The 24,621-nt window shown below is 42.6% G+C and overlaps 1 protein-coding gene across 2 annotated transcripts; it reads left to right on the forward strand.

Moving 5' to 3' along the window:
* Positions 1 to 1,378: 1,378 nt before the first annotated feature.
* Positions 1,379 to 15,535, forward strand: TBX19 (T-box transcription factor 19). 2 transcript variants are annotated; one of them, XM_088532994.1, is made up of 8 exons: positions 1,379 to 1,652; positions 7,638 to 7,902; positions 9,476 to 9,610; positions 10,345 to 10,406; positions 11,562 to 11,623; positions 12,284 to 12,472; positions 13,351 to 13,483; positions 15,275 to 15,535. In XM_088532994.1, the coding sequence occupies exons 1-8, from the start codon at positions 1,456 to 1,458 to the stop codon at positions 15,510 to 15,512; spliced, it is 1,281 nt and encodes a 426-aa protein (XP_088389120.1). In that variant the 5' UTR covers positions 1,379 to 1,455; the 3' UTR covers positions 15,513 to 15,535. The 2 variants fall into 2 exon arrangements, with proteins under 2 accessions (XP_088389120.1, XP_010220557.2); XM_010222255.2 differs by having other exon boundaries at positions 1,404 to 1,652; positions 12,371 to 12,472.
* Positions 15,536 to 24,621: the final 9,086 nt, after the last annotated feature.

Genomic DNA, 24,621 nt, shown 5'->3' on the forward strand with positions numbered 1-24,621 from the left:
TTGGCAGCGCTCAAGAAACATGCAGATGAGGCCCTTAGGGACATGGTTTAGCAGGCACTGGGGGGAAGGGTTTGTGGTTGAACTTAATGATCTTGAAGGCCTTTTCCAACCATAAGATTCTATAATTCTATGATTCTGTGAAGTATGAGTTGACTGATAAGATAATCTAGGTAATTTTGTTGTGCATTGACAACTAAACCAAGGTAAATAAAAGCTGAAAGGAACAGACAGAAGGAAGACACACTGAAATGTGAAGTTTGAAAATAGCAGGATGGGGATTACCCAGAGTGGGGGAAAAAAAAAGAACACCCTTAGACCTAAGTTGCATCTTTTTATTGTGTTGATTGCTGTGAAGTGGAGGTTCTCTCCAAAAATGAATGAGTATCTCCTGCAGAATATCACATCGCTCTAAAGCTAGAGCTGTGCTATGCTGAGGGCTTGTAGCCAGTGTCTCTATTCAGTTTATTCATTTTATCTTTTAGAAAGCATGCAAATACAAGAGTTCAACAGGGGCTGTTCAATTACATTGTTTGCCATGGGTAATTAGAAATACACTTCTCAAACCACATTCCAATAGTATGTCTTTGTAATGAAGGCCCCAACTGTGTCATGTCCAACAGACCACAAACTTCACAGGCACTATCAGAGCTAGATGCATTGGAAGAAATTGGGCCCTTAAATCCTTCCTGCGTGCCAAAGCCCAGTGTTCAGGTGTTCCCCTGACCTTCACTTCACCCTTTAGCATAGAACTGAACCCAGATCTCCTGTTGAGTGCTGAAAATGGTGATGTTCAGGGTAAAATGACAACACTCTGCATTGTTGCCCTTCATGGGGATGGGGGTATGTGCAGGTAGATTAAGCTTGTCAGAGAAGGTCTCTCAGGCTGAGAGGAGAAGGATTGCCTGTTTTGGGGATCTTGAGGGAGTTTTTGCATGAAATAGTGTTGAGCAGGCCAGTAACGCCAGTTCCTCTCTGTAACTATCTTGACTGTTCCCAGCTTCTTCAGCTAGAGTCTGCACCAGCGTGAATGCAATTTCCATGCATTGTTTCAGTCTGGAAATGAAACAATTTTCATTAATGGAAACCTGGTTCTCAAGCAGAACAATTAGACCCACTTCAGGTTGAAAAAAGATAAAAGCATGCTAATTTGGATGGAGGACTCTTCTTTCAAGGCAGCCAATTGAGTCATCAGCCTGCCACCCACCTGACCGTCTGACAGGTAATTAGGAGATAGTCCTCTTTTTGTGTGGAGCGTGTGCGTAAACCTCCACGCGCTGGTGTTGCTGCCCATTGGGACTTCCAGGGAAAGGAGCTATAGTCAGTGGCAGAAGAGCGGGGAGTGCGCGTTCATCAGGCACTGCCCCATGAACTGCGTTTAGATTTAGCTTAGTGGGGTTTTCGTTTTGTTTTGTTATCTTTCAACAGCTACCGGAAGTTTTTGCCAGTGAAGCCGTCATGACAGACCTGGGCTGCAAAAAGCCCAGCGACTGCACTGTGTCCAGGCTGCTGAGCGTCGTGGAGAGCGAACTCCGGGCTGGGAGAGACAAAGGCGACCCCACCGAGAAGCAGCTCCAGGTCATCTTGGAGGACGCGACACTCTGGCAGCGATTCAGGGAAGTCACTAACGAGATGATCGTGACCAAGAACGGCAGGTGAGTGATCGCTTCAGCCTTTGGGCTAAGCACAGACAACAGCCTGAGGGGGGTTAGGAGCCGAGATAACGAGTACTGCGCATGCAGGGCAGAGAGGTGCTGTGAGGAGCACCTAACGGTGCTGTCCCTGCAGCCTTCGAGTCCCCTAAAGATGGCACATGAACAGAGCAGGGCAGCACCTTTCTGTTTTGGTCCCTGCTAAATCATTCCAGCCACCCTTTATTGCTACCTGTGAAACGTGCTGGAGAAATACATTGATTGACTTAAGGTTGCATGAAAAGGGGAACATCCAACAGGGAATTGATGCTCTCCCCAAACTGTTTGAATCGCTTCTTGTACCAGTAGCAATCAGCTTTCACTAGCAAGTCCTTGCCCAGAGACCTCAAACTCGTGTTGAAAAGCAGATCAATGATGTTATACCCAGCTGCCGATACTCCTGCCTCTGCAGCCGTGGGGTAAAGAGCCCATGCACACAGTCTGTTCTAAAAGGGGTGTCTTGCATCTAGGCCCTGCATCACATGTGTGCGCAGTCCAGATTTGCCTGCTCACACAAGTGTTTTGCTCCAGATTTGCTGCTATTGCCCTTGGAAGTCAGTGCAAATTCTTGCTTTATCTGCAGGGCTTTAGGAATACAAAATACTCTAATTTAAATGGATTACCTTTTTTTACTATTTGCTAGAACAGAAAGGCATAGGAGAGGGGAGTACAAAATCAAGAGTGATGAATGCTAGTTCTGTACCAGGCACTGGCTTTGAGGAGGCTCCCCAGAGAGGTTCTGCTCTAATCTGGGCTGATAACAGTCCAGCCGATCACAGGCAGCTACTAGGGTAAGTTCACCTGATATTAAGGTTTTTATGTAATCCGTTAACACTACCGCCCCCACATTGCACATATATATATATATAACATATATATATATATAATATATATATTTTTCAAGACTTTACAGAAGATCTGTGTGAGAGAGAGGAATTGAGAGAAAGGGAGTAAGAGCTACTCATTTGGTGTGGCTTTTATTAATTTTGCAGAAAGAGACTTTGATTCAGCAGAATGGTGTTTGTTGACTGCAGCTCGACAAGGAACATAAGGTGATGGCAGCAAAAGAGGAAGAATCTAGTCTGTTAGCCCAGCGAGGTTATCCCCTTGTGGATACAGCTGCATTCCTGGGATGTCTGCTCCTGGCCAGCACGGCCTACTGCTGCTCTCACTCCTCCTAAGGGCCTATGGTGACAGGCATCTCTTCCTGTTGGGGCTCTCTGTACACTCAGAAGATGTTTTTGCTTCATTTAAACTGTTTTAAAAATTCGTATTAGGCCAGGACAAACTTCTGAGTGGACTTTCTCCTAGTGAAAGGCTTCTTAAACTGGTTCTTCAGCATAAGTTTAAATTAATAAATAAATAAGATCGGCTTACCTCAGATTAATTAAATGAGTCCAAAGAATAACACCTTTACCTTTTTTTTCAATTTCTTCATTCTCAGCTCATGTAATTACCATGGCAGCGGATACTGTTTCTCCCTAAATATCTAGGTGAATGTGGAGATAAAATCTTTTCATGATGGTGGGAGAGACCCTATCAGTTTTTGCATATGTATGGTTCCTTTTTATTTGATTATGGAAGCTCCCTTATTTTCCTTCTTTCTAGCCTTTACACCCCACAGCTTTATCCTGCTTTCCCAAAGCCAACAACAGGCATATTAATGATGATGTGGGCAGAAACAGGTTTCTCTTTTCTCAGACTAGAGCATTCTCAAAATATAAAATTCTAAAAATATATTACACCATGTCCTCTGCCTACATCGTTATAACAAAGTTACTGTACTACTGGGAACTATGAAAAAAGTTCTTTTGCATTTCTGAAAGTATCTTCTGTTACAAATGCATCAGTGCACCCACACACACACATACTCAAACACACAAAAAAAAAAGAAAGAAAAAAAAAGAAATATAGAGAGTGTTCTGCAGTAAAATCCCTCCTGGGAAGTCCATGCATAGGCAAAGGGGATAAGCTCTCCAGTGAGTGCTGAGATTTTGTGGGTTTGGGAAACTTCAGCATATGTCTCTAGAGGGAGTCTCAAAAGAAGATGATGATTTAATTCTGCTGAATCCTTCCTGTAGAAGGATATATGAGTGCTTTCAAAAACTGTATTCTAAAAGTAAGAAGAGAAAAACAATCTGAACTTCTGTGTGAGGAAACTAAGACAGTTTGTGTGGATACCCTGTTAGCTAAAGTCACACATTGAAAGCAGATTCAGGAACATCCCACAGACTCTAAGACTGACTGGCCAGCAATCCTCAAGCATAAAACTCCAGTGTGCACAGTTCTAGCTACTTGTGTCATTTGCACCTGGTACTGAGGGCTACCAAAATGTCACAAGTGGATAAAATAAATTTTGCATAAATTACAGAGACTAAGTATCTATGTGCATTGGCAAACCAGTGCTAACATAGAGATATGTCTCTAATGCTGTATTATAACAGCACTCCAGTGTTTTGTTAGAATCATCATCTACACCTAGCTAGAAAAGTTGGATATATTCTGAACAGAACAGACCCTAGAGAAATTAGACCATATCCTCTAAAGTAAAAAAACAAATAAACCCAATGGGTGTAACTGTTGCTGTAATACGAATATGGTGAGAATCATTGTTCTTTATTTTACTCATATTTATTTTACTCAATTTGCATTTCAATATTCCAACTCTCTGGCTGAGACTGTTTTCCCTCTTAGTGTTTATATCGTATCAGCTACATAGCATCCTGATACTTTGCAATATGTGTATTCTCTGAAGGCAGGGAGGTTCCACTAATCCTCTTTGCATAAGGGGAAAATCTATAATGGATCAATGCAGACAAACACATTGATTTTTAAATGCTAGACTTGTGTGCTCACTTGTGTGAGGTCATGTGTATACCTACTTGAACACCGATATCCAAAATTTGACTAAAAAAAAAAAAGGAAAAATGATCATTTGTCAAGCTAAAAGAAAGACAAAGCATATCATTTTTACTAGCAAAGCAGCTGAATCAATGGAACAAGTGATGTGGTGGATTTTCCATCATGACAGTCTGTACAGTCAAGCCATGGTGAACTGGGAATTGCAGTGTGTGAGCGGGGATTAGTACAGGTAAGTGCTGCGACACGCTATACAGAAGACTAAAGTACGTGACAATTAGTTCTGTTCTGGCTTTAAAAGTTGGTAAATCTTGGAGGATAATCTTGAGCCTCTCATTAGAACAGCAGCGAAGGTTGGATTGCGGGCAGAGCAATTAGCAGTGTGCGTGTGAGGTAGAGTTCTGCAACATCTCGTGAAATTAAATCTGCTGCGGATGCCTTCTCTCCTCCATGGCCAGTGAGCAAACCATGCAGGAGTGCTACCTCAAAGCCTGGCTGCAGGGGGAGCAGGGCACGCAGGCAGCAAAGCCTTTTATCACATCCCAGCTTGGTAGCTGCACGAGATTGTTGTTTCAATCCATCGATTCAATACAGTGTCAACACAGGCATTAAATGTAGCCTATAAAATCCTTCGCTGAGCTGCAATTCAAGTTAGAAAGGTCATGATTCAGTATGTCTTTCTAAGTATTGCAGTGGTGCTGTAGAATACCTGTAGTGTAGAATGCTGTAGTGGTGCTGCAAATATCTACTTTAGATCATGTTTTTTCCTCAGTTCCTGTGTTTTTCTGTGAGCAGAAGGTAATGAGTGTAGACTGTAAGAGCTCTTTAAGGGTAAACCTCAGCTCCGTGGTCATGGACCTCAAGCAATTGCCGTGGTTGTCTGGTCGTAGAGACAGACAATTGGTCGTACCAATCTGCATGGTAGAGAGCTTGAAGATGCTTTGGCCTGTGAAGAAAAGCCTGGCCTGGTCCGTGAGTCCATGACAGCTGCAAGGAGAGGGAAGAAGTCAGTATGGAGCTCTCTGGGACACAGCACCTTGTGGCTGTGTAGGAAGTGAGACAGCAGTTTTGATAATCCTCCTCAGTAACAACACATATTCCTTGAGAAAGAAACGTAATAAAGAAGCTATCTGTGGGAAACTGCTCTTTTCTGCTCCCTTTTCCCAGATCCTGAAACTGGGAACTCTTTTAACTCCATCTCTGTGTCCTTTACTAAAGAAGAAAATATATAATCAGAAAGGAACTGAGAAAAGGTGTCATTGTACCTTTAAGCTCAGAAGGCTCTATTCAGTAAAAAAGATGTTTCAAAGTACCTTCCCAAAACTAAACAAAGATGGGTTTTCAGTTTTAAATGCACAAGATAGTAGGAAGGCTAGATGATGCAGGTTGTAGAGCATAGTAGTGGTCAACACTGTATCCAAGGTAAAACTAAAGGCCAATTAATCTGTTTTAATTCAGCTGATTAGCAAGGGGAGAAATGGAAGGAGGGGGGAAAATTACAGAAAGAATTTCCAACTGCAGGTCTAACAGCAAGTATTTTAACCAGACATACCAAGTTGAACATTTATCTAATAATAGTAGAACAGCACATGAACATCTATATTTAAGAAAGGGGAAAATGTATATCAGCTAAATACAGACTTTTTAATAAACCCCTGCAGTAAGAGTTGAGGATATATTCGGATGGAGAGGATAATCAAATCTATGGAAGACAGTGGAATATGAGATCAAAGGCAAGTTACTAAATTTAAGTCATGCCAAACTAATCTGATACAACAGTGATGAAATATTTTTAGACAAGGAAAATATAGTAGACTTATTAAGGCATTTAAAGTGATGCTACCTGGAAACTGTTACCCAAATGGGAGATGATGAGCATTAACACAAGGACTATGGCCTGTAAATCAATGGAGGAGAAAGTAGTGCTGGGCTTCCTCCAGGCCTGACCTTAGAATTCCTTTTAATACTTTCATTAATAATTTTGGCACAAAAAATAGGAGTGAGATTAAAAAAAAAAAGTGGCAAAGTTGAGCAGACTGTACCGCAGAGATGGAGTTGCCCGTCTTTGGCCACTGACCTTGGCATCCAGGTGGTTCACTAGCTATAGGTGACAAAGATGGGGAGAAAATGACCTGGACTGTGCATCTTTTGAAGGAGGAGTGAATGCTACCAAAATAATAAAACTAATGTAAAAGGAAATGTGACCTGAGGCCACATCAAGCATTTCCAGAGAAATCAAAAATAAAGCAGAATCTGATATAGTTCAAAATAGGCTAGAAGAACAGTATTCTGGATATATAGGTTACTGAATTACATTTCTTGTATATCTTGCACATTAATTACCCCTTCCTTGTCTCTTTACAGAGACGGGGGCAATACAGGTAACAAGAGGAATGAAGAACTTTCAGTTTCCTTTCATAGAATAAATCCTGGATTACTTAGTTTAGCTCACAAACACTACAGACAGTGTGTATCTCTTCAAAGGAAGGAAGAAAAACCTTCCTGTGGGGGTGTAGTCAAAAAATCTACCCGCTGTCTGAGTATCTGACTGAGATTATGTCCTGAGTGCTTATGATTGCAGGTTGGTTCTAGGGTATTTATCTATCCCACTACAAACATCAGACAAAATGGGACTTGGCCACTGGACAAAGTATGGAGGATCGAAGCCCCAAAGAAGTGCAGTTTATTATAGGATTCTTGGGTTAATCTGTGTTTCAGCCCACCTTCTCAATCACTTTCAGCTCTGCTTAACCCTGTTGAGCCTTCTTGCTTCATGCCTAAGGGTGTATTTAGCATATCTAATTCCCATGGACTCTGCTGACCCTGTACACAGTGCATAAATTAAGCATGTTTGTTCATGAATCCTTGCAAGATCCAGGCCTTATATTGTATTTTGATCACTTGGACAAGAACGTGTCAAATGAAGCATTGACCTTTAATGGACTTTCCTTCAGATAGCAAGAGAAAGAGAGAGAGGGATGGTTTTTTTTTTCACTTTGAGCTAATCTGTGAGCATCGGGCCACAAACATATTGTAGAGCCTTTCAAAACCAGATTCCAGCGGTCTTTTGCTTTTCTATTTCCTGGTCAGGCGCATGTTCCCTGTCTTAAAGATCAGCGTATCCGGCTTGGACCCAAATGCAATGTATTCCTTCCTGTTGGACTTTGCCCCCACCGATGGCCACCGCTGGAAGTACGTGAATGGAGAGTGGGTGCCAGCTGGGAAACCGGAGCCGCCGAACCACAGCTGTGTCTACATCCACCCGGATTCTCCCAACTTTGGGGCCCACTGGATGAAGGCTGCCATTTCCTTCAGCAAAGTCAAGCTTACCAACAAGCTCAATGGCAGCGGGCAGGTATGGCCTCATGTTTCTCCATGCACCTCTTGGCTTCAATCGCAAGCACTTACCAATCAAGAAATATCAAGGGTGCATTTATGTAATTATAGAGGCCCTTACAGGCCTCTTCACCCACAGATGCCAATTATTCTCTGGAGGCCAAATATAAACAGGAATAAACAGGCCTTAATTGGCGCTTTCAGATTTTAATGGACTTCTTGATGTTAAGAGAGACAAAGTGCTGTGGTTTACTTAATCATCAGGGTGCTTTTCAGAGTTGGTCTTGTGTGCTGGGTTTTTTTACACAGGACTTCAGAGAAGGGGGAAAAATGGTCATGGGTATTAGGTTTTTGTTGTGTTCCCCCATGTTGTTTGGTGTAAGTGGAATGTTGGCAGGAGTCAGATAGCAGAATAAAAGGCTGCTCCTAAATGAAATAATTGCTATGTCTGCCTCTGCATCATGATAATTATCAATATTCTATTGAATCAGTTTTGGTCTTTGGAAAGAAACCACATGTACCAGAAATAAGTGACTTTCTCTTTGAACCCCTTAAAATGCAAACAGGAAAATTAGTTTTGTTTCGTCTTTTATTTTTGATGATGCATCTGAAGGTAAAATATTGCACACTATCTTTTGTTTGCTTGTTTGTTTTGTACAAAACTCCTACACTGGATGATACTTGTCAGCCTATAATCAATTTCTTTCATGTAAATATATTTTCTCCTCCCGTTATTTCTATTAGGTTTGTGAGGTACCTACATAAGCCTAGTACCCTCATTAGGTAGGAAATTATCTTCATTTTTACAGACTGGAGAACAGAACAGAAAAATGACCTGACTTTTTCTAAGGAAGCAGCACATAAGAGCTTTTGCGGAGCATAAAACAGGACCTGAATTTGCCAAGTACTGGTCCTGTATCCAGGACCTCAGGAGAGCATGCACTGGGGAAAAGAAGGGGGGAAGCTGCAGGAAACCAACCTAGAGGATCAAAGAGACCCTGGGAAAAACTAAGCAAACCAGATGTGTGTGTATGTATAGTAAAGTGCGGAGGAGAAAGTAGAAAGCAAGGGAGAAAAAGTGAAGGAGAGACAAACAAAACAAAAGTCACTGTGCGGTAAACGACTGGAGCTCTCCTTGTTTACTTTTGAAATATAGACAGCAATGTTAAGGTAAATTATGCGACTACTCCGTGCTTCAGCTTCGCATCCTATGCTGTTGTTAAAACCTAACAGCTAACACCTGTGTTTTTCCAGAAGCTCATGTATTGCACACAGCGCTTTCCAAACCTCAAGGTGCTCGAACAGCCTCTATAGGAGCGGAGTCCCATTAATTTGAAGCCCTGAGCTGTTAATGCAAGTATTTGCTCTTGCTGTTCTATGAAAAGCTTTAAATCCAAGTACAATGAAGTCTCGCCACCTGCAACCCTCTGGGCCTTCAGAAAGGAGGAAGGAATCTGCTCCCCTGCTCTCAGTAACCACAAACTGGGGATTTAGCAGTGACATTTGGTCTATTACAGAGCCAGAGGGAAAGGGCAGCTGTGGGATACCAGAATGGCACTGGGGTCTGTCTGTCTGTGTTTTGTTTTCTGCAGATAATGTTGAACTCCCTGCATAAATACGAGCCTCAGGTACACATAGTTCGTGTGGGAGGCCCCCACCGGATGGTGATGAACTGTTCCTTCCCTGAGACCCAGTTCATAGCTGTGACTGCCTACCAAAATGAAGAGGTAGGCGGGTGCCACGCTGGCTCTTGGTCATCACTGATGAGTTATGTGAAAAGCTTATTAATTACCTGATAAGTATGTGCCAACAGGCAAGCCAGTCCTTATCTTGTTTCCCTGTTAATCCTGCAGTGTCATACCCTATCTAGCCTAATGTTCTCTTGTCCTTCCAAAGTAGAACATTATTTAATCCAGTGTCTAGTTGTACTAGAAAAGCCAGATTTAGTTTAAATATCCTTCCACAGCTATTCCGACTCATCTATCTGTCTTGGCATCCCGACCTCTAAGAAAGAAATCTACATTCAAGACCATTATCTTTATAACTCATTCCATGGGAAAACTTTTTATGCAGCACCAAGATTGTAATAGAGAGATGATTTGTGGTGTAACCATTGCTAACTCATATCTCTCATCTCTTAAGTATTGTTGCTGCAGATTTGACTTGTATTCATAAGAAATTCAGCATATTCGAGCTGTCTTGAAAGGCCTAATCATACCATGTAGCTTGCAAGATTAGACTATGCCATTAGGCTGGCCCTGTTGGGGTTCTGTCTGTGGCACGGAGAGGTGTTCTGCAAAGATTGGAGCTCCCTTAAAATGAGCCCTGGATAATGTATGCGAGGGCATATATTTTGTTTGGCTAACAAGACAGTACCACTTAGTGTATTCTGGATGATGTTTTGTCAAGTGTCTATTCCCAATTGTCTTCACTAATATGCCTTGTTTTTTGCAAACTCAAGATAACAGCTCTCAAAATCAAGTATAATCCCTTTGCCAAAGCCTTCCTGGATGCAAAGGAAAGGTGAGTTCAGCTTCTTTTTTGCTTTGGCATTATAATGCTGATGGTATGTTTAAAACTGGTGGCATAATGCGAAAGCTATCAATGACATAACTTAATCTTGGTTCTGTTGCCTTAAACCCAGAGTCACCCCACTGAAGTTAGTGGGGAGGCTCTATATGACTGTTATCACAATCTGTTCTGAAGTGGGTGAGTGTTCTCTGGAGGATCCTACCGCTTAGTCCTGTCCACACCGACAGCCTTAACTGAGATGGGGTGATTTTCCGCAGTAATGTTATACATTGTATTTACACTCCAATTAATCCCATGATTAGATACCTCAGGGAGAATAAAGGGTAATTACACATGTCAGAAAGCAGAAAAGCAGATTTGAAGTGAAATTGCATGGTAATTGTAATGTAGCTACACTGCTTTTATTAAACTTCTATGAGAATGTGTGATATGTTTATTAAACATAACTCCATAGGAGATCACTATGTAAGATGTTAGAGGTGCTTCTGCCATCAGGCACAGATTGATGTGCAGTTATCTTTCAAAGTTTTCATTGTATCATCCATGCTAATGCAGTGTGGCTCTCCTGTCTCCATAATCTAGTAGCTGAACTGGTCATGGGACCATGTGAAGGTTTATGAACCTAGTATAGCCTTAAAAGGAGACTATCTAAATCATGGTTTCCCATTAATAATTGCAAATATATAAATATATGATTTTTTTTTTTTTTCCTGGAACAGCTCAGTTTTCTGCCATGCGGTCCCATGTGGCTGCAGGAGAACCAGTCCCCAGCAGGAAACTGCTGGGTCTCAGCCCCAGGGTTGCAGGCTGCGAAAGGGAGCATTGCCTCGAGCTTGCCTGGACACTTTGCTGCCAGTGCAGCTGGGAGCGTGAGCAGGAAAAGTGCCCACTGATAGACACAAGGTTCCAGGTTCAGCATCCGAATTCAGCACAAACTTAAGGATGTTTTTTATTATGTGTCATGAAACTGAAGTTTCCACTTCCTTTATGGCAGAGCGCAGAAGTATCTACTGCTGCCTAGCAAATGGTTAAACAGGGTGGAACTTCCTCTTTTTTTGACTGTATTCACTTTTTAATTATTTTAGTGAATAGTTTTCAGGATTTTTACTTTCTTTTGTAACTTACCACTGAATATTTCCCTTTCAGAAACCATCCAAAGGATGCTCCAGAAACAGTCTCTGAAGGTCAACATATGACATATTCTCACTGTAAGGTTTTCATTTACGTGAGCTGCAAGTGTTGTGTGATATGATTGGCATTGGGAACCTGGGATTTGCCTAGCTGGATCGGACCAGTGCTTCATTATGTCCTGAATTCTGTCAGTGAAAGGGACCCCTAAAAGAAATGGCTAAGAAACCTCACAATAGGAAGTCATGGGACAGTTTCCCCAGAGGGATCATTTTCTTTATAATACATTTTTTTGATACTAGAGAGAATCTAGAAACAAGATGACGAGATGATGTATGGCATTTCTATGATTCCCTCTCTTCCCTCGTTTTATTTTTCATTTTTTGTTATGTTTGTGAATATTTTTGTCATCTGTAAAATCTAAATTTTAGCGGCCAAGCTTTCCAATGGCTTGGAAAGAAGAGGGTGGAGCAGAGGTTTTGTTCATTTTCATGGTGGTCAGAATTTTGTTCACTTGTTTTTTTGATATTATGATGATGTTTGTTTCCAGATCTTGTTTTGGGTTTTTTTTTTTTCTTTGCTTGTAAGATGTTCCATTAAACCTGTATTTTGGAATCTGCCTGGTATTTCTGAGGCAGAGGTGATTTGGAAGGAAAGCTGGATATTTTCTTTATTTTACTTCATTACTTTTGTTTTCTTTGCTGCGCTGTAATAGTTTTGTTCTCTCTTTCCCTTCGAAGTGGGAGGCTGGCTGATTTCCAACGCAGACACAATGTGTCCGTCAGGGAGCTCTAACTATCAGTACCCCGGCCCCTTGCCTCTGCCGGCCCCACACACACCCCATGGCTGTGAGCGATACTCAACCCTCCGAGGACATCGGGCTGCTCCGTACCCACCTTCGTACATGCAGAGAAATCACTCGCCCTCAGGTACCACTGTAGTTTTTCTTTGCTTCCAAGGAGCAGATGCCATCAACCTGACGCCTATTTTATGCTAGCATAAGCAGAAAACCAACCAAGCAAGAGCTGAAGCAGGGAAGGAACACGATGAGACTCTCAGTAACAGTCTGCCCTGAGCTTTCCACACACAGTATGTTTAAGGCAGTGAACAAAGAAAAGATACAGAGATAGGTACTAGGGATAGGTGCATTGTAACTGTTGGCTATAGACGCGAGTGAATGATCTTGCTTAAATTACACTCTAAATTATTCAGAAATATGAGAACATTGCAGAGCTGCTTCTAATGTCATGTCATGAAGCAGTTGCCCCTCGAGTCAAAGCATTCCTTAGGAATACGGTTGGAGGTGACTTGGAATGATGATGTTTTGCTATTGCCAGAATGTCTTCTAAGTCCTCTCCGTTCTCTGGATGTGGGTATGGAGTTCCAGAAGCTGATTTTCCTTTGGTGGGATGAAATTGGTTGGAAAAAAAGAGAGAAGAAGATAGAGGAATTTGTTCCCCGATTATAATTTAGTAAGACATCCTATTTAACAGAAATTTTTAAGCTCAGACTATAAGGAAACCTGTATCAAAACACTGTCAATCATATGTCAGTCACTATTAATCAAAGATCATTGGCTGGACTTTTCCAAAATGCTTATGTCTCTCATGCTGTATATGCTTACATACTATGTGTGAAATTACAATGACACCCTGCTGCTCCTTAATAAGGAAGAGGATTTTGTCCTTTTGCCTATGGTTGGGAAGCTGTCAGCAGCTAAGATTGCCTCCTCAGACCTCCCTATTTTCTCTTGTCCTAAGACACTGTCTCTGCAATAGTCACTGAAGATTTGTGTTTCTCCCCAAAGTGAATTTGTTGGAGAGCTCCAGCAATAACCTTCAGGTATTCCCAGGACATGACAGCTGGACTTTGCCATCCTCTCCACATGCAAATTTGCTCTCAGTGCCTCACAGCAAGGGAACTGCCAGCCCTGGGCCCAGGTAAGGTTACAGGAAAATTACTGGTATTGGGAGCAGTGAGGCTTGTAGGTATGAACAAAGTCTGACGACAATCCTGGTTTTGTAACTAATTCTGTATCCACTATTGACCTGGCACACAGTCTTCCTTATGCAGGTCACTTTGTCACTTTCATCTGTAAAACCAGGATGGTGCCCTTTACCTGAAGGGCTTGCTTGCTAGTAACATTCATCTGTGTTTAAAAAAATGTGGAGCCTTATAGAAATATTAGTTATTTGTATGTACACCCACTTGCTGACGTCCCTTCACTCTGCTCTCCTGTACAGAGTATCTCAAGATAGGAAGCCTTCCAGAGATCTTTAAAAGTAGTATTTCTGTAGAGGTCAATTTGACTGTAGTAGTTTTAGCTTTTCTTATCATGCTTATTAATATGCATACTGCGCTTGCAGCATATAGGATGCCTCATCAAAACTGTGCTCTGGAAAATGATTAGAATAGTGACTTTTTAGGAATAAAAAATGAATTCCTCAATACTGCTAAATGGTGCAAGAACTTGATTTAAGGAAGAGGAAATGAGTGGCAATCTATTGTAGAAATAGATGGCCTGACAATAGAGAGTTATCTCATATTGAAAGCTAGGACTGGCAAATAGGAATAGCCACAAAAAAATCCTAACTACGTCAACAGAGTGATTTCACTCAGGTGTAGGTTTGTAGGTGAGGTTAGAGGAATGTAAGCCCCTGTGTCTAGCCATGGTCTCCACCTGCCCTGTCACAGCACAGAAACCTCCCCTATTCTTCGCACAATAACTCAGTTTCTCTTGAGCTTCTCAGTCCCACGCAGCAGAGGCAGGGAGCTGCGGCCAAGATGTAGCAGCATGAGGAGAGTGAGAGGGTGGGGACACCTGCTTAGGTATCTCCCCATTTGCAACCCCTTGTTCCACTTGCATTGGTATCAAATGATCCAATACAGAACTGGGCCCTTCTTTCACGGCCTCCTGTGGATGAGGGGGCAAGAGGTCTCTGCGCCCGTTCACATCTGAGCTGCACCTGCCCTTGGGATTCAGAGTTTTTTCCTAAGCTTTAATAAACATCCTTAATTTAGTGTGTCCCAAAGGCCCAATCTGAGATTCCTAGACTGATCTTTCAGAGAAGATAATCATCTGCTGCTGCAGCTTCTCAACAGCACTTTTGGAAATCTTGGCGTGGCTACAGAGAACTCTGGTATCTAAAATTAGTGGACATTTTAAAGCCAGAATATTTTTATCTCTGTGCTTCTCATTAGTCTCTTGCGTGAAATAAGAATCTTACCCATATGCAGGGATGTAATGAAGTCTAATTCATGATCCATTATAGGCATATTGTTAACAGAGGAGCAAACAGTCCTGGGAGGGGCTGAAATACAGACATTTTATGTCCAGCTAGTTAAAAAGTACACTCCTTCTTTCCTCCTAAAATAAATGCATGCATTGCTTCTCTAATTTGGGTACTAGAAAAGCCAGTTGAAATTATTTGAAATGTAAACATTTACAGGTAAAAAAAAAGATTCTTAAATCTTGAAACTTGCGTTTATTTATCTAAACATTTCTCTTCATGACTGTCTCCAGCAGGTCTAGTCTGTCCTTGGTGTTTTTTCAGTTAAGATGTCCAAAGCTCATCTAGCTCATTTAACCTGTTTCAGATAGCAGTCTTTTACCAGATAACATACTTGACTGTACCAGAGCAAATTTTCAGATGGGAAAAAAATGTTTTAAAACAAACCATTCATTTTCTGTTGCTTTTTTTTTGTTGTTGTTGTTGTTTGTTTTTCTCCAGCCATTACCCATGCCTGTGGACGGTGAGCAACAGTGGTGTAAATGTTGCCAACCCAGGGAACGAGGTGAACAGCAGCCCTTCAAGCATGTTCCTGAGGGGTAATGTCCCCTTACCCACCGCATCTTCATCAGTCCAAATCCCTCTGCAGGGAACAGTGTCTGGCAGTGTGGAAACACAAGGGGAAACCGTTCTAGCCAGACTAGCTGACTCTGCATGGACATCCTCACACTCCTTTTAATGGACAGGCCAAGTCAAGTGCCAAGCCAAGCAAGACTGATGCGAGCAGCAACAGAGCCCTTAGCCCTGCAGCTCTGAGCAGGGATGTGTGCGTGCAGAAAGCTGACTTCATCAGGCATCACCTTCCATAACGAACCTCCTGAGTGCCCCAGAAGCCAAGGTGCAAAATGCAAAGGCAGAAAATGTTAGAGGAGCCAATTTATCGATGTAGCCTTTCTGCATCATTCAGGATGATGACCAGAAAGGATCTTTAGAGTTAGCTTTGCTTCTAAATCATGTCAAAAAAGGTCAGATGCACGAGTCTCACTGAAGCAGACATGGCAGCTGGATATTTATGTGTGTTTGTTTTAAAGAGTACTTTCTGTTACCAAAGGCCAAGTCCAGAGAATTTGTAAGCAAGTTCCCCATACGCAGCTTAAAGGGACAGCAGTGCTTTAAAGACATGCAAAAATACAGACTTTGCCACACAAAGGTTCGCACTATACCTGAACTGATTTCTTCAGGGCATAAAATTACAGCTTGCCACCCTCATGCCACCTGCCTATAGTGTTCTCTGTCCCCTTCCCTCCTGCAGCTCCCGGGTACTCTGTATGCTATACAGCAGATACACTCCAGCTGAGAGAGTGGCTGCATTGTAGCCCTGCAGCAGGTGAAGGGCATCTAATACAGCATTTATACTCTCATGCAAAGGTCTTGGAAATGGAAAGCTTTGGTGCTTTACTGTATATGTGTTGTATAGGGGTGGAGGGAAAAGAATAATAAAAAGAGATATTCAGGTTGCTATTTCCACTTTGCTTTGGGTATAGAGCACAAATAAAATACACTTTATTGGGTTATTATGGTGCAGTACCTGCCTTTCCAAGAGGTAAATGTGTACAACAAACTGCCTCTGAAGCAATCAAAAGCAGCTCAGCCAGAAGCAAGTGGACGGGACAAGAATTTTCTCCGTCTGCCCCGCTGTGTGATGTTGCGCATTTGCCTGTCTGTGCTTTTGTCGGTTTTATTTATTCTTTTTTTTTTTTTTTTCCTTCAGGTGACAATTTTTGCTTTCCTAGGTATATGCACAACCTCTAGCCTAGTGGAAGCTGATTCTCTCTGGGATATCTAACCACTCCTGTAAGGCAAAAGCAATTCCCTTCCCAGCCCTCTGCAGACCTTCCTTGTCCTCCTGCTCTCAGACTACCCCAGCAAGTTCTTTCCGTGGCAAAAGCCATCTCATGAGCTTGCTTTACACCGCTAATCCCGGGCTGAAGGAAGCCTGAAACCACACGTGCAGTCCCTGCAGCTTCCCCTGTGCCCGGCTGTGTCTGCAGCAAGGGTAGTTCTCCCTTTCCTCTCTGGTGGGGACTGGGGGGACAGGCCTCCCTTGTTTCCCCCATCCGCCCTCTTGGCCTTGCTGCAGCAAGCTGAGGTGCCAGGGTGCACTCAGGAAGGCTGCTAGTTTTACTGATGTGCGCTGCTGGCACGCAGGGCAGAGCCACTCGGTTGTCTCAGTTGCACAACTCTCGCTGACACAGGCCCTGGGCAAACAGGAGTTACAAGCAGAGCGTGAAAAGCTTTGTGGCTTCCTATCAAGCTAGTCCTTGCCAGTTCTGGTTGCAAACCATCCTCTCCAAATTCCAGCAATAGCTCAGTGGCAAGTTTCTCCATATTGTCTTTCTTTGCCTTGCAGCCAGAAACTTAAGTAGGTGTTTCTCTCAAAAATAGCTCTGCTTTACAGATGAGGTTTATTAACTAACTTATGCTACCCTCTTCTGGCTGTTCAGCTCTCCATGCACATCACAGATCAAGATGATTATAGATGCTAAACAACAACAACAAAAAGACAAGCAATGACTTTTTAGTGCTCCAGGGTTTGCTATGCTTTTCTCACAGTTAATGAGTCTGTCAGCTAATTTGTTAATATTCCCAGAGACTGCATTTCTGTAGTGAAATGTTGATTATATGAAGTTATGTAGACTGCATTTTTATTTTGCAAATAAACAAGCCAGGAGAGACTCCAGTTAGCTTTTCTGGTAAACCTGTAGGATTGAGAGGATAAAAAAAAGGGTCAGAAGGAAGTAGCAAGGCCCTTTGGTCCATCTTAGCACTGTGCTTGCAATTAACATAATAGAGTAATGGTTTCTGTCTCTGAATTTCACTGGTCATTATAAACAATAGCTGAAACTGCAGCGAGGTATCAAACGAAAAGGCAGTTTTCATATATTTTGGCAATATTGTATGTGTAGTCATTTCTTGATTGCCTGCAAGAGAAATAGAGCCACATATTTGAGAAGCTGGAGCTGCTCTCCTGTCTCCTGGGTAAATATGCTACCTGACATTAATATTAGTTCAAATTAACTGGATTTTGCTGAGTCTCTTGGACCATGAAATAAAGCAGCTTTTATTATCACTGAGCCAGAAAGCCCGGGGACATGGGAGGTAATGGACTAGGGAGCCACAACACTCGTCTTTCCATCGTGTTTCTAATGGGGATGCCAAGATGGCAAGGGACCGGCAGTGTGCCCCTCTGCGATCTTCGTGTAATCACACAAATACACTAGTTGTTTTACATTTCTGCATTCATATGCATTAATGCATACAGCTAATAAATGCACGGTTGCTACGCGGTTTGTGAGGCAGCGTGTTGTGAGACCAGACCATGCACACAAAGAAAAGAAGTAAAAGTAGATCAAAAGACTACAAATTAAAAACGAAATAAAACGCAAAATAGGAATGAAATAAAAACTAAAGTCAAGCTGTCTCTAAAGCTGGCCTCCTGCCCAGGGCAGATCCAGTGGCCGCAGAGCCTCATGTCACGAGGCAGGGAATCGCAGCACCCGCTCTGGGCACCTCTGCAGGAGCCCCGGTGGGAAGGGGCCTCCTCCGTTGCTCAGCCGGCAGCCCCGCTCGCACGGGTGGGCTTTGCGATGCTTCGATAGCACTGTTGGGGGCAGAAGACGTGGCGGCCTGCTGGGGACCAACAGCAGCCGCCTCTCCGCTCGTAACACAAATAACGCTGCGTGCCTGGGACCGTGTGGGGCAGGGGATGAAGACCCGCTAAGGTGAAGCACAGGCCGAGCCCACAACAGGCAGGTTTTCCTTCTAGCTTTTCCCTCAGAGTTTTATTTTCCTGGCCCTTATTCCCCTCAGAGATTAGATAGGTAGTTGAGGTGCTGGCAGAGCCCTGTGTGCTGGCCACGGCTGCTGTGAAAATTTGAACTACACCTGAGCTCCTGTGAGCTGCTCATTTGACCAACTGTGTCCTCCAGTTAAGATACAGAGGTACTTCAGGCCTTTCTCCTGAATTTTAAGATCCCAAGTTTAGATGTGGGCTGATCATTTTAGGCCTACAAGAAGAGTGATTTCTATTAACTTCGGTATTTAGGTTATGACAGCTGGTTTGCCATGTGGATGTGTTAGGCCATCTTAGTGTCCTTGTCCCACCAAGACATCAACAAACAGGCACCTACCACGCTTCGCTTTCTCAACGGCCCTGTACCTCTTTGCCTTCCTTGTAGGGCATAAGTGAAGCCTGCGAAGGGCAGTAATGAGGGAGGAAAGGGGTTGATGCTCCATTGCCTTGCTTGCCTCAGTTGCTTGTGCTCATGAGTTTTACCGTAGCGTGAATCCTGAGGCAATTCACGAAACCACAGCTACTACTGGCAAACCTCTGTGGCAGCCATCCCTCTGTTGTCCTGCCAGAGAGATGGCTTGTCCAAGTCCCACTGTAAGCCACACTCGTCATAAGTGTCTTGATCTTTTATTTTTGTAAGATTCTTTTTTTTAATGAGATGATGCTTGCATGTCCTCTCCTCTAGGAGGACAGTTATATACTGCAGGTGAGGAATACTTTTATCACCTCTGTTTGTTCATTCTTTCTTCTTTCTTTTTCTCTCCCAGTGTGGGATCTTCACACCACTTTGACAGTCCTATTTTGGGACCCTGGACTGAGACCTGGGTTTGACTGCCAGGCATCTCACGTTCCTGTTGTACCCAGAGCTTTGTGCTCATGAACCCTTTTTGCAAATATGGATCATTGTTTGAGTCTGAAATGCCATTTGCTTTGAAAAGTAAGCAGAAACCGTTTGCTTCTGTATTAGGACTCAACAAACTATTGGTACAATCACAAATTTCCTTAGCAGACCAGAGTTTTCCAAGAGCTGGTTTAGTTCCCACAACCTCAACTGCCCAAGAAAGCTATGTCACATCTTCTCAGTCTGCAGAATATACTCGGTAGTGTCCAGAAAACCAGGCTTGATTGCCAGTAATTTCATTTTCTCTTGAGTTTGTGACTTTTTCTGCCATGAAATGTCAATTCTCTGACCTCTGTTTTGGCTGGAATTTAGCAAATGCAGAAACAGGGGAATAGACATTGGTAGCCTTTACAGCTAACAACAGCTTAAAAACTCAGAGAAATCTGGATTGCTGTGCTACTGGAAAAATGTTTGTGCAGTTTACACTTAATTGCTACTGTTTGCTGAGACTTAATACCAGACACACAGTTCAGCACTCAAGCGAACTCCTGTCCTTAAGGTGGTTTTAGATTCTTAACTCTTCCACTCTTTTTTAAAAAACTTTTTTTATTTGTATAACAGTAAAATTAGCATGATAACAATTAATAATATTTATCAGTATTTGTATTTTAGCCGTATATTACACAGTTGAATCCCCCATAGCCTAGGTTCAATTGACTCTACTTAAAGGAGCTTATACCAGTATATTCTGAAAGAAGTATGTAATATTGTTATAAAGTACACATATGCTATATATCTATATCTTATGGTAAGGCAATTTTGTCTCCTTTAAGGGTTATGCAAGCATATAGGTTAAAAATCATCCCTTTCAATAAAATACACTGATTGAAAAAAAAATTCTTTCATGTAAAACTTGAATCCATGGTGTGTCACGTTATGCTGGGACTAGAGCAACACTTCATAAATAATTGTCCTTACCAGAGATACTAATGCTTACTATATGGTTTGAAAGTCTCTTGTTTAAGATATTATTGAATCAGAGCAAATGAGTGAATCTTAGGTTGATTTGAATGTTCTGCTGAATTTTTTAAGAGGGATTGGAGAGGGAAGAGTTGACTAGGCCAGAATATGAGTTAACTGGACCAAATTCCTAGAGTTTTTATAGATTTTCTGTAAGCCTTCCACAAATGACTTAGATCCCCACAGGTCAAATACCTGTGTATTTTTTTGTGTGTCTGGATCTTAGATAAAACGGATCAATGTCTCAGTTAAAAACTGAGGAGTCTGCTTTTCTCTCAAGCTCTGTCATGGGAAATCTGTGAGGCAGGAATTCCTCTTATAGCGTGTACAGCACAAGCAAAATGAGACCCTGTCTTGTTCACTGTTCTTCCTCATGCTCTGGAGTGTTGAGTATCATTTGTATAGATATCATCTGTGGAGTCAGCAGCACTATGGTCCTAGAACTCCACGTGGGACTTGTAAGCAGTACTCTGAATAAGACCTTATTAATAAGAGCATAATCCGCCCCCCCATATTCCTAGAAGGAAGCAGTTTGCTTAGATAATTTGCAACAGCAACAACAAGAATCTTTTCAAGTGTTTTAGATGTCTGCTTACTAGGCTATACTTTTGAAATGCAATATGGTATCTCTCCATGTTGCTCTGGGGAAAATCAGGAAAAAAGAAACGTCTAATTCATCTTATCTTTACTTTTCTGACAAACTTGAGGGGAAGAAAAAAACAGGGGGGAGGAAGGAAAGGGGAGGAGGAAAGAACCCCCAGACCAAAACACCTGTAACCCTACAGGCATTAACAAGTCTTAATGACCCTAAGGAGCTTCACCTGCCTTCCCCCAATTTCATCTCAGCCCTGGTGAGCTTCAGAGTTATTTGGGAGTAATGGTAGTGGTGTGCCTGACCCTAGTTATTTTTCCAAGTTGCTGTTTGTCTTCTCTGGCCTGAACTTGGGTTTGGTTTCATGCCTTGCCTGGTGCTTGTCAGGCTCATTGCTGTCATGGCCTGGGTCAGTGCTGTGGGACCGAGTCCAGCCAGCATTGGAGGCCCTTGGCTCCCATCCATGGGAAGCAGCCCTGGAGCTCTCTAATGTCTGCCTGCCTTGATGGGATCCTCACCTCTGGTGGGTGAAGATCTGGATGGTGTCCTGAATAGCTCCAAACCTGTGTGGGTTTCTTTCTGTGTTCGGATATGCCCCTTGGCTGGTCTGAGTGGTGGTGCTAGAGATGGAGATGGCCTGCTAATGAGGCTTTGTTGAGGGACAAGCTCCTGCCTTCAACTGCAGGTGAAATCCTGATGAGAGGCCCGTGAGTGATGTAGGAAGGAGCCCTCTTACTAGAGAAATCTGTTGCCTTACCAGGGAAAAAGGAGGTTGTTCTCCATGTGCTGGATAGCTTCTGCTGGGCCATAGCATAGTGTGAAGGGCAGGCCCCCAGGTGAGGGCACAGAGGGAGCCTTATTTTGTATTTGTGTTATATCTCTGCTTAAAACATGGTTCACTTTTCCTGTCTGTTCAGATGGTAAACAGTGGTTTAAAAAAAATCTCTGACTTTACTGATAATAGATAGAAAATTAATGGTGTATATATGTGAAGAGGTGGGTTTTTTTGTCTAATTTTTTTTTTTTTAAAGCAGCTTTTTGTGAGGCAGGTTAATTTTATTGCCTTAAAATCCTCTTGGAAAGGCCAAAGGTTTGTATAAAAAAAGTTCACAGTGGTGGTTGAATTTTAGTACACTAAATCAAAATGGCTTTCACTTTTGATATTGAGAGTACTTATGGCTTAAAAACTAAATACCAGAAACCTCTTCTGAAAGTGCAAACTTATTAAGCTAAGCTGTTTATTTTCATTTCTCCAAACTCTTTTTTTTTCTTGTTCTGTCCTTTCTTTCCTTTTGTCTCATTGTACAAAAGAGAAAATTGTGATAATCCTTTGCAAGAAGTACATATGACTAAATGCAAGACCTGCTAGAACTATATTATCTGATAAGAATCAAGTAGGATTTTACTGTTAAGTTATAGTTTTTTTTTTTTCTCTTAACTAGCTCCATACTAGGGAAAAAAAACCAAAACTTGTTTTAAAAGAGGGCTTTTAGAGTAGTTATATTTTAGAAAACCTAGGTGGAGTGATTTAAGCCTTTTGTAATGTGCATGTGTTAATATCCCAAGCTCGTTCTTTCTTTTAGTGAGGTCAGTGATGCCAGTGCAAGACTTGCAGAAGAAGTCATGCAATAAGTCATTTTTCTATAATCTCATTGTACATTCTTATGCTTGGGCTAAAAAAAAAAAATCAGAATTTCTGTTTTTCTCACTCTGCTTGTTTGTGTCCTCATGTGACAGTTTGTATTTTATTTGTGGCTATTGTATCTCTAGATTTCTTTTGCTCTGGGTCCCTTTGGATGTTTTCTCAGGGAATACTGGGATGTCGTATCTAGAGTTATTGGAGCACAGCTGTGCCAGCCTAAATAAGGGCAAAATGAGTGTGGAGTGGGTATAAAATAAATGTCCAGGCACAGGGGACGGCATAAGGCTAGCTAAGGTGCTGAAGGCAGCTCTGAGGAACAGAAGTTCAGCTGGTGTAAACCACTACAGAGCACCTTCCTCCTAGGCCCTGCAAGACTTTAATTGGATTTTTAGCCTTGGGACAAGGTCCTTGTCTGCGTGTGGCTATGAGCTGCATTGGTAACCCTTCCCATGGCAGTAGCTGGCGGACAGAAAAGTGGCCCTGTTCTCTGTATCTGATGTGTTTGGATGCCCTCAGGTCCTTGCTGCTCTCTGCACAAACAATAATTGGACCAAAAAAAAAATCAATTTCTCTAGCATATGTTCCTCAATTGAAACATTTTCTTCTTGAAAAGTCAAATTTCCAGCAGGGACAAATTGCTTTTGGTATCTTCTGTCAGCGTAAAATAAAATGCTTTGTCCAGATTGATTTAAATACAAGATTCAAATAACCTAGAGCAGATTTCCTTGACATTGTTTATAGCAGGAGTTCCATTCCTGGAGCCTGTATGTGTTCTCAATTTTCTGTTGGAAGGGTTGATATAAGTAGACAAGCAAGCTAGGAAATTGAGTTGGAAGGGACTTCCAGCAGCATGTTTTATTCCCCTGCTACTGTGTGGTTGCTGTGTGGGCTCCTAATATCACTTAACACAAGGGAACCGGGGGACTTGTTAGTGCTGGGAAATTGGCTTCCCTAAAATAGGAGAGGTCCCAGAAAACCTGGAACAGAGGAAATCCTTGAATAAGGGAGGAGATGCCTTGTTGGGTATCAGCAGTAAAATCCTGGCAGTATTTTTCCTGAATCCTTTAGGATAAGGATCCCATAAAAATAATCCTTTGTTCTTTCATGGCTTGGCTGATTATATTGGGACTTTGCACCGGTGTCTAAACCTTTAAACATGTGTTTCATTCCTACTTTGAAGATAATAGGAGAAAAATAATTGGTGTGAGAGAGACTGGAGCAGTGGGAAGCAGAACATTGACTGTGTCTTTTGTTGTTGTTGTTGTTGTTGTTTTGTTTTGTTTCAGCCAGGACTGTGATGGTCCTTAATGGTAAGTTTAGTCCCTGCACCCAACGTTGCAAGGAGCTGGATGATGATGCCTTTCCTACGACCTGAATAAACAGGAAAGTGGTTATGGTCCCTCGCCATAAATAAGCAATTAAACATCTTGCACCCAAGAGGTCAGCTGCCTAGGTGGATGTTAAGATCTCGCTGCCAGTCGTGGAGCAGTGCTTGTTCCCAGGGCGGTGAGGTGACGGGTCCCCTGGCCCCTGTGGGACGCGCGATGCTGAGCGCTGCTGCGTGGGCTTGTGGCTGGCGCGCGACGGAGCTCCTGCCCATGCCCAACGCCTGCTCCTGCTGTGGGGCTGCCTTTGGGCAGAAACCCAGCTCCCGCCGGTGCTCCCCAGAGCTGTGTTTCTGCCTTTGCAGTAGGCTTGTTTTCAGGGTAACTCTTTTTGGTGGTGTTTTATTTAATCAGGATGGGGCTTAGCTACTTTGCAGTTAAGCGGTGGCCTTGAAGCATAATTACTTGGTGCAGCCCCCAGTATGGTTTGCACAACCCAGAGCAGAAAACTCAGTCTGTGACTTTTTTTTTTCTCCCCCCCCACCCTTTTTTTTTTTTTTTTTTTTCCCCTTCCT

Source organism: Tinamus guttatus, unplaced genomic scaffold, assembly GCF_059628265.1.
Source record: "Tinamus guttatus ecotype Peru unplaced genomic scaffold, ASM5962826v1 Tinamus_guttatus_pri_ptg000035l, whole genome shotgun sequence".
In the NCBI taxonomy this organism is placed as follows: domain Eukaryota; kingdom Metazoa; phylum Chordata; class Aves; order Tinamiformes; family Tinamidae; genus Tinamus; species Tinamus guttatus.